General features: G+C 34.5%; 2 protein-coding genes across 4 annotated transcripts; both read right to left on the bottom strand.

Annotated features, from left to right (window-relative positions):
• LOC104719053 lies at nucleotides 1,946-3,631 on the bottom strand. Of its 3 annotated transcripts, none has more exons than XM_019231177.1 (2): nucleotides 3,324-3,631; nucleotides 1,946-2,239 (listed from the first exon to the last, which is right to left on the bottom strand). In XM_019231177.1, the coding sequence occupies exons 1-2, from the start codon at nucleotides 3,580-3,582 to the stop codon at nucleotides 2,163-2,165; spliced, it is 336 nt and encodes a 111-aa protein (XP_019086722.1). In that variant the 5' UTR covers nucleotides 3,583-3,631; the 3' UTR covers nucleotides 1,946-2,162. The 3 variants fall into 3 exon arrangements, with proteins under 3 accessions (XP_019086722.1, XP_010435201.1, XP_010435200.1); XM_010436899.2 differs by having other exon boundaries at nucleotides 1,946-2,269; nucleotides 3,354-3,630; XM_010436898.2 differs by lacking the exon at nucleotides 1,946-2,239 and having other exon boundaries at nucleotides 3,030-3,627.
• LOC104719051 (selenium-binding protein 1-like) lies at nucleotides 5,409-7,894 on the bottom strand. The gene is made up of 7 exons (XM_010436896.2): nucleotides 7,678-7,894; nucleotides 7,210-7,405; nucleotides 6,874-7,101; nucleotides 6,540-6,771; nucleotides 6,343-6,450; nucleotides 5,986-6,258; nucleotides 5,409-5,897 (listed from the first exon to the last, which is right to left on the bottom strand). The coding sequence occupies exons 1-7, from the start codon at nucleotides 7,823-7,825 to the stop codon at nucleotides 5,616-5,618; spliced, it is 1,467 nt and encodes a 488-aa protein (XP_010435198.1). The 5' UTR covers nucleotides 7,826-7,894; the 3' UTR covers nucleotides 5,409-5,615.

Raw genomic sequence — 9,449 nt, 5'->3', positions numbered from 1 at the left:
TTTTTTGGCTTGAAGAGCTTGTGTATTAAATAAAATCCATTCCGAGAATTTAGTTCTTGCAGTTGTCGAACGAATCACAACATCATCATCACGACCATCGCCATTGTGGTGTTCTTTAGGTATATTCTGTTCAATATATATATATATTTTTTTAAGTAATAATTTAAAACATGGAATTAATTAATCTAATTAAATTGAAACTAAAAAGGAATTTTAAAAAATTTCGATTCCACATACCCGAGAATATACATGGCTATTTACGATTATAGTTTTCCTGCAAATATGGCAATCCAAGTAAAAATCAAATTATGAGATCAGTTATAAGAGAAAAATACAATCGATATAAGCATTGTGATTATATAAAATAATACTTGATATTAATTAGAAAAAAAAATTTGATCGATTCAGCTGGAAAATAAGCATCATTATTATACTCTTTTTAAAAAGTGAACAAAGAACAACCAAAGCATTATGATTTATGGATCTTATGTTCAAGAAACAACTATACGAACATGAAAATAAAAAGAATGAGTCAATCAGTCGATTAATTGGCTCATAATAAAACAGTGAATCGGAATACAAATATAAATTTTGAGAACATGATTAAAGATTTAAACGTGAAACCTCAACCAAAAAAACACAATATTATATCTTTTTGTAAGGTGAACCAACAGCAACCAAAGCTTTATGATTAGTGGATCTTGCTTTCCAAGAAACCACTATACAAACAGGAAAATAATAGGATCAGTCGATGAATCATAAAAATCAGCACAATCGATATACAAATATAAATTCGAGAACATGATAGTAGAATTTTTGAAATTTATTAAACTATAAGTCGATTAATTGGCTCATAATAAAATAGAGAATAGGAAAACAAATATAAACTTTGAGAGCATGATTAAAGAATTAAACGTAAAACCTAAACCAAAAAAGCACAATATTATACCTTTTTTTGTAAGGTGAACCAACAACAACCTAAGCTTTATGATTAGTGGATCTTACTTTCCAAGAAACCACTATACGAAAAAACAAAATAAATAGGATCAGTAGATGAATCATAAAAAAAAACACAATCGGTATACAAATACAATTTCGATAACATGATAGAAGCAGTTTTGAAGTTTATAAAACTATAAATTCAAGGGAGGAGAGTTTTCTTTTTTTCTTTTCATTGTTGAGTTATGGTGAAAGCAAACGATAACATTATATTTATAGTTGTAAAGGACCTTTTTATTTCTAGGGTTTACAGTAAGAAAGTGTATATTTTTTAGGGTTTACAGTAAGGAGGTGTATGGTCGTCGGGTTTTTTTTTGCTGCAAAAGCCCGTTAATTTAATAAGCCCATTAATTTACAGTAAGGAGGTGTATGGTCGTCGGGTTTTTTTTTTGCTGCAGAAGCCCGTTAATTTAATAAGCCCATTAAGAAAACTGAACCATAATTGTAAAAAGGGTGTTTTCCGAAAATTATAGGGATATATGTAGCAAATTCTCTTTTTAGAAATATCTTTTTTTGCAATTAGATTTAAGTTGTCGATTTTTTTGATTTATTTTTAATGCGAAAATAGGTAAATTTACGTCTATGGGCAAAGTATTTCAACGTCAAGGGCACTTTTCATTAATGACAAAACAGTAATCCGTGCCTGAGATTGAATGTGGGACGTTTTGACTTCTGCTTTAATATAATAGATATTTAGGGTATAAGTTTGAGATATATGATTTATTATCTAGAGTTTGGGGTTTAATTTTGAAATACACTATTATTTTGAAACTTTAGAGTAGATGTGCTAAATTTGAAAACAAAAACTATATTGATGCTAACGAGAATTGTCCTATACATAATTCTAATCTTGAATTATATATGTCGTATACTGTTGGTACGGGAACATAATAAATCTGAAAATCAGACCAACTGGCCAAATTACTAAAACAATAAAAGTTGATGATGATGGTCAGTTCCATATACTTCCATAATTGGTTGTTTCTTTTAATTAGTCTATAAAAGCGGGAATAACCAGCTCATAGATAACTTTCACAACAACAAAAAAAAAGCACATAGATAACACAGGTTGCATATGGAGTATACATACTCAACTTATTAATTATTATACAATATAGGGTTTTTGTATTCGAAATTATTTTTATCTGCTGAAAGGTTTCACTTCAACCCCTGCATCTGTAGTACTTGGGGTGGCCACGGTGGTACCTGTTCGACGGAAGAGGCAAGGCTCTTCCTCCACCACCGGAAGCTGCCGGAGCCCCCGTGTCATGTTTGAGAGCTCCATAGNGCATTATATTTATAGTTGTAAAGGACCTTTTTATTTCTAGGGTTTACAGTAAGAAAGTGTATATTTTTTAGGGTTTACAGTAAGGAGGTGTATGGTCGTCGGGTTTTTTTTTGCTGCAAAAGCCCGTTAATTTAATAAGCCCATTAATTTACAGTAAGGAGGTGTATGGTCGTCGGGTTTTTTTTTTGCTGCAGAAGCCCGTTAATTTAATAAGCCCATTAAGAAAACTGAACCATAATTGTAAAAAGGGTGTTTTCCGAAAATTATAGGGATATATGTAGCAAATTCTCTTTTTAGAAATATCTTTTTTTGCAATTAGATTTAAGTTGTCGATTTTTTTGATTTATTTTTAATGCGAAAATAGGTAAATTTACGTCTATGGGCAAAGTATTTCAACGTCAAGGGCACTTTTCATTAATGACAAAACAGTAATCCGTGCCTGAGATTGAATGTGGGACGTTTTGACTTCTGCTTTAATATAATAGATATTTAGGGTATAAGTTTGAGATATATGATTTATTATCTAGAGTTTGGGGTTTAATTTTGAAATACACTATTATTTTGAAACTTTAGAGTAGATGTGCTAAATTTGAAAACAAAAACTATATTGATGCTAACGAGAATTGTCCTATACATAATTCTAATCTTGAATTATATATGTCGTATACTGTTGGTACGGGAACATAATAAATCTGAAAATCAGACCAACTGGCCAAATTACTAAAACAATAAAAGTTGATGATGATGGTCAGTTCCATATACTTCCATAATTGGTTGTTTCTTTTAATTAGTCTATAAAAGCGGGAATAACCAGCTCATAGATAACTTTCACAACAACAAAAAAAAAGCACATAGATAACACAGGTTGCATATGGAGTATACATACTCAACTTATTAATTATTATACAATATAGGGTTTTTGTATTCGAAATTATTTTTATCTGCTGAAAGGTTTCACTTCAACCCCTGCATCTGTAGTACTTGGGGTGGCCACGGTGGTACCTGTTCGACGGAAGAGGCAAGGCTCTTCCTCCACCACCGGAAGCTGCCGGAGCCCCCGTGTCATGTTTGAGAGCTCCATAGTTGAGGTACCTAACCTTACTCGTCAACATCATCCTCTCACCACTCGGTGATGTCACCATATCCTTAGTTTCTTCATCTTCCTTTAGGATAAGTTTGTTCACCTCTCCATCTTCTTCATCGCTCTCGTAACGTTCTTTCACCCACGTGTTCTTCACGTGATGATTTCCAGATACACGTTCTTCGTCGTTTTCGGTAAATGTGTAGTACTCCATGCTTGATGATGTTCTTTGTACTTTGAGTTATATATATTTATTGGTACTGGTAGGGGCTACATCATAATTTATAGTGGTAGTTTTGGTTTGTAACTTGTAGTGCTTAAGCGTATCTTTTTTAACTTTCGTTATCTTATCGAATTTTCACTTTTCAAAAAGGGTATTCGAGAATAATTAAATGTAATCGGATGTCCCCGAAGAAAAATTAAATCAAGTAGTACCGTACGTGACTACGTGTGATCCACGAAATGGTACTATATTACAATCAACTATTTTTTAACTAAGAAAGATACCAGAATTTTAGCCCATACTCTCTTCATGCAAGCATAAAACCATAACATGGTAAATTGGTATTAAGTTATCAACGTTGGTCGTTAAGTTATAGTGTATGTAGTTTAGATTTATTCGGTGTGGATGGTAGAACATTATTTGTAATATATACACACATTTTGGTTAAACATTTGTTTAAAAAAGATCTTGTAATGATATTTTATCTATGTTATTTACAAATGAAAAGATCTATAATCAGAAGAAAAAAAATGCAAAGCTAAAAGTTAAAAGTATATTAATATTTTAAATAGCTTCATAAAACTTGCGTATATCGTTTTCCCATTGTGTAGCATATAACAAGGCCTAAAAGCTCATGTAATCAAGGAGAGTAAAATAACTAATTATTAGCAAATTCGCCTTCGTAAACTGATTTTCAAAAATAAGAACACTGTGTAAGTCGGAATTGAATAATACTTTGGCAAATTCGGATTGTTCTGATGATGCGAAAATATCGTTATCTCATAAGAATCCTATTCCAAAATATGAGGTGAGACGACGACTCACGATTCTTAGCCCCCCTTTGCGCCTACTTAATTGATGTCTTCAGCAACGGCCCACGTTGCAGCAGGTGAAAAGTATAATAAGGACTAAAGTTATGAAAACTATATTGTGAAGGGAACGGTGGAGACCTAATCAACAAATTTGGTTAACACGGAAAAACGAAATATAATAAAAGACAGATACTTGTAGTTGTACAAGTGGGTTTTTTTTTTGTCAACTTGAACGTCTTACTGAATTATGTGTGAAAATAACATGAAAAAAATTGTGTTAACTTTTTTCGTGTTGTCAATATAAATAAACCAATAAAAAAAATATTTTTAATATATAAACAATCATGATTATACATCAACAACAACACAATGATTCGAACCTACTACCAATCAATTAATGCTGACTGGTAAACACTTTACCGTTGAGCTACTGAAGAACAACGGGAGATTAGATCTCATAAATTTCAATTCTCGTTCTCAACTCATGACCAATATGAACTCGAACTTTCCTTAGTAATTCGCAGAACTTTTTTATAATAGCTCTGTTTCATGCCTAAATTTATAAGGAATTTCAAAGCGGTTTTATTTCATTATATTCTATCCATATTCCAATTCTATTTATTTAATATTTCATTTAGTATCATTGACATAAGAGATGTTATTTTTAGTATATTTCTTTTTATTTCTATATAATAAAAGTTGCAAAATTATTATATAATAATCCAGAATTTGAAATAGAAAAAAATATTAAAGTTTATGAAGGTTCTTCAATCTTTTATAATATATATCTATCTAGGTATCAGTGAGTAGGTTGTTGTGGTCGGACTCTATTATAAATGTCTGACCACATTTTCCATAGGTCCCTCTTATCTCTTCATTCCGCGAATGCTTTTTTTTTTTTTTTTTCCTTCCATCATATTCTTTTATATGGGGTGACACACTGACACTCAAACGTGAACAACAAAACCGAAAAGAATACTGAAAACAAAAAAAATGGAACCGGAGTGTAGAAATGTAGAAATTTTTATTAGTTTAATTTATTACATAAGAGACACAAGGAGCCTAACTTAAGTGTACAAACAAGTGTTTTATCTGGATCATCTAATGACCTCTTCTACTCCCTTTTTTATTCAACTTTTATATAACACACAACAACCAATAAAACTCATTTTAAACTTCACACACATAACTCACTCTTTAAGCATGCCAATTTCATATCCAGATATCTGAGGTGCAGTCTCCACCTGGATATCTCATCTCATGGGCAAGCGCAGGACCCTCTGGTTCATCACCAAAGTCTACAAACAAGTCAGGGTTTAAGGTGAGACCACCTTTGTCTGTATCAACATCAATCTGAATTATGTGTGAGCCTTTCTCCATGATTTCCGGGTAAAACTGACGATCCCATGCGCTGAACAGCGAGTTTGTTGCATACAAACGTTTCCCATCAAGGCTCAGCTGGATCATTTGAGGTCCTCCTCTTAGATAGTTACCCTGACATCACCAACACAGAGCTTCTATGTAATGCAAATTGTGAAACTTATAATTAAATCCTCAAAAGATTAAAATTTCTGGCACAAACCTTGATCTGAGGAACATTAATTTGGTAAGTGTTACCGTCTTCTCCAACCGCCTTAACAGGACTTCCCTTTTTAAGTAACCCTCCGACCCAAATTTGTCCTGTCAAGACAGGGTTTTTAGGGTCCTCGATGTTGTACTGACGAACGTCTCCATGGAGCCAGTTCACAAAGTAGAGAAATCGATCATCTAGGGAGATCAAGAAGTCGGTGATAAGCCCCGGCATCTCTGGAAGAATCCAGTTTTCTACTTTCAGGGGTTTAACTGATATAACCACCTAAAACAAGTTGGTACACATTGCTGGTTAGTCATAGATTTGTAAGAACCAAAAAAAAAAAGAAGATTCAGTAACTACACTTGCCTCATGGCTCCATGTTTCATCACTGTTCTTGAAAAATCTTATCATATTACTCGACAAGGCACTCCCAACATACCCTGTATCTTTAGACGGTTCATGCAAGAATCTAATCTGCAACCACATATAAGTTTAAGAGAAACAACCGGTCAAGTTTAGCCCTTTCATATATGTAGTTTAAAAGAGATGTGTGATAATGTTACCTCCAAAGGCAATAGACCAGTCGGTCCAAGGTCAATCAATTGTTTCATTTCACCACCTGGCCAACTATAAACATGTAGATGACTTCCATACAAGCCATCAGCAACGTGCTGGAGATCAAAACCTTTGGAGAAGGCTTTAGGTGCTCCCCAAGATGTGCTGATCATGGTCTTGTGACGAGGTTGGTACCAAAAATCATACCCATACAAAGGACTATGTCCTGGCTTTTCCCACCTGAATAACATCCCCAAAAAAAACATACACATCAATTCTAGTTACATGCTTCTAACTTTTTGTCTTATGTCTACATAAGAACATAACATGGTATCACATAACCTATTCTTGATGTTAAAATCAGAATCAAGAAGAAGAAACCCATTCCCCTTGGCGTTCCCCTCTTCATCTCCAAGACAGGACACCAAGATCTCCCCTGTAGCAAGGCAATGAGCCGTATGTGGAAACGCCAATCCAGTCTTATCAGCAATCTCTTTAGGATCTACATACTTATACAAAGACGGAGCCCTCGGGTTTTCCTTAGTGTCAATCGCATAAATGCGACCAGATCTTCATCCCACAATCAAGAAAAGACAACAAAAAAATCTATTTAGTAAAACTTACAAAAGTAATGAGAGGGCCAAAATGGAAAATGAAAAGGCTTAAGGATCTTTTTACACAAGAGATGGTAAGACAAGATAACGTCTATCAGCAGAAGCATCACCATGACAAGAACTACAAGAGTTCCAACCAGAGTGATGAAGCTCATCACCAACAAAAGGCATTGGTAATCTATGAATAACACTTGAATACGAAGGCGAGTTTGGATCCACATCCACCGTCGCCAAATAATCCGGTTTCTCTATTCCAGTTCCTTTTAAAAAAAAAAAAAACCACCAATCAAAAGTTAGATACAGAGAGGAACCAGTATTTTTCCGACATTTTCTTGTTCAATTTAAGTAAAAGACATAAGACATCGTTTCATACATCAAGATCAGATCCGGTAATAGAAAAAAAAACATTAGTCACTCGATCTGAAGATTCCATAGGACCTACTAAATCTTGAATTAAAGGTAAAGATTCTAACTTTGAAAACTTTCGATCTAAATTCTTGAACATTATAAAAAAAAAATGATCTGTACGTACCTGCGTAGACGGAAGTGACATAGATGAGCTTTTCACGAGGACCAGACATGGCAGCGAGAGGCGTTGCGTAACCAGGACCACCGTACTTGCAACATTCTTTGCCTCCGCCGTTGCTCACCGGAGCCATTACTTCAGTTTCCGTCGCCATATCTCTCTCTCTCTCTCTCTGTGAAGTCAAATCTTGAATTGTATATAGCAGGGGACAGTGGTTAAGCTACACGTCTCTAACGTGCCTTTTTTTAGTGTAACGCCAACACACGGGAAGCTTTTGGACGTATGCGAGTGAACGATATCTATATAGTGACTCACCCTAATCCACGTAACTAATGTTAGGCATGTGAAGGAGAAACAATATTCAATAAAAAAAGTCAGATTACTGCAAAATTAGTAAGTTGTATTATTGTATAGTGATGTATGTATAATTAAAATGCGTCTCCATGCAACAAACAGATTAGATAAAAAAATCAATTTAACCAAATAATGTCCGTTGACAAAATTGATTAAATATAATTCGTCAACTGTCTACACACTACAAGAAAACAGTCGATTTGTGATGAAAGAATCCATCACAATTCCCTCGCAAATCGACAGTTCCAAGGGATTTGCGAGACACAACTATTCCTCGCAAATCGCTTCGCGCAAATAAGCTGACATCGCAATTCCCTCGTAAATTTTGCGAGGGATATTTTCCCTCGCAAATCTAACGCAATTTGCGAGGGATATATTCCTCACAAATCCCACGCACATTGCGAGAGACGTTTGTACTCGCAATTGTCAAGCAAATTGCGAGGACTTTTTTCCATCGCAATGTTCGATCCGTCGCAAATTTTGCGACTACTTTGCGACGTCCATCTGCCTAGTATTGTTGGTATTCGCTAATTTTGTAGCAATTCTTCATTTTTAATTTTTTTTTCTTTTACCATTTTTATGTTTGATTTTTTTTTTGTGAATAATGTTTTAGATGTTAAAAAAAAATAATAATAAGAAGAACAGAATTGAAAATTCAAAATAGAATAAAACATAAATATTACAAAACAAAAGTCATGTTTAAGTTTTCTCCCTCACGGGGATATCAGAACAAAGTGAGAAGAGTTCTTAAAAGGATTGAGAGAGAGAGGTCACGTTTCTGGTCCCAGTTTGGCTACCAGCTGCTCCCGTTTCACCTGTGTTGCCCTCTGGGTTGGTGCCTTCCTGGTTGGTGCCTTCTGGGTTGCTCCCTTGTTGGTTGGTCGGGTATCGAAACTTGGCAGCAAACTCAAGATTCTTTTCCGCGAGATAGTCAAAGTATGCATCATAGCTATGCATTCTTTGACTACTTTCATGGATTTGACTCGCATGGGTTTGGATTTGAGTTGCCTGGGTTTGAATGCATTCCTCAGCGGCAGCAAGCTTCTGAGCCAAGATAACCGGATCATTAGCTGGAGACAGAGGTTGCGGACAGCTACTGGTAGAGGACGCTTTAAGCTGCAGAGAACCAACCCCAAAAATTCTGTTTTTCTTCTTCGAAGCAACCTAAAGACAAACCAACAAACGACAAGTTACAAACATACAAAAGAAAACAATGGATCGCATACTAAACAATTGCAAGTTATCACAAACTAAACAATCCCAAGTTATCACAAACTAAACAAGGAAGTTATCACAAACTAAACAATCGCATGTTATCACATACAAAACAATCCTAAGTTATCACATACAAAACAATCCTAAGTTATCATATACAAAACAATCCTAAGATATCACAAAATCATTAACAAGACAATCGATAGCAA

The sequence above is a fragment of the Camelina sativa genome, chromosome 10 (genome assembly GCF_000633955.1).
Source record: "Camelina sativa cultivar DH55 chromosome 10, Cs, whole genome shotgun sequence".
Taxonomy (NCBI): domain Eukaryota; kingdom Viridiplantae; phylum Streptophyta; class Magnoliopsida; order Brassicales; family Brassicaceae; genus Camelina; species Camelina sativa.
This window is presented reverse-complemented; position numbering and strand designations above follow the sequence as displayed.

Coding starts and splice junctions, on each gene's coding strand:
- LOC104719051 (XM_010436896.2), bottom strand. CDS start 7,825: ATGGCGACGGAAACTGAAGTAATGGCTCCGGTGAGCAACGGCGGAGGC. Junction 7,406..7,677: donor TGTCACTTCCGTCTACGCAG/GTACGTACAGAT, acceptor TTTTTTTAAAAG/GAACTGGAATAGAGAAACCG. Junction 6,772..6,873: donor GATTTTAACATCAAGAATAG/GTTATGTGATAC, acceptor GATGTTATTCAG/GTGGGAAAAGCCAGGACATA.
- LOC104719053 (XM_019231177.1), bottom strand. CDS start 3,582: ATGGAGTACTACACATTTACCGAAAACGACGAAGAACGTGTATCTGGA. Junction 2,240..3,323: donor GGCTCCGGCAGCTTCCGGTG/GTGGAGGAAGAG, acceptor CAGCTTCCGGTG/GTGGAGGAAGAGCCTTGCCT.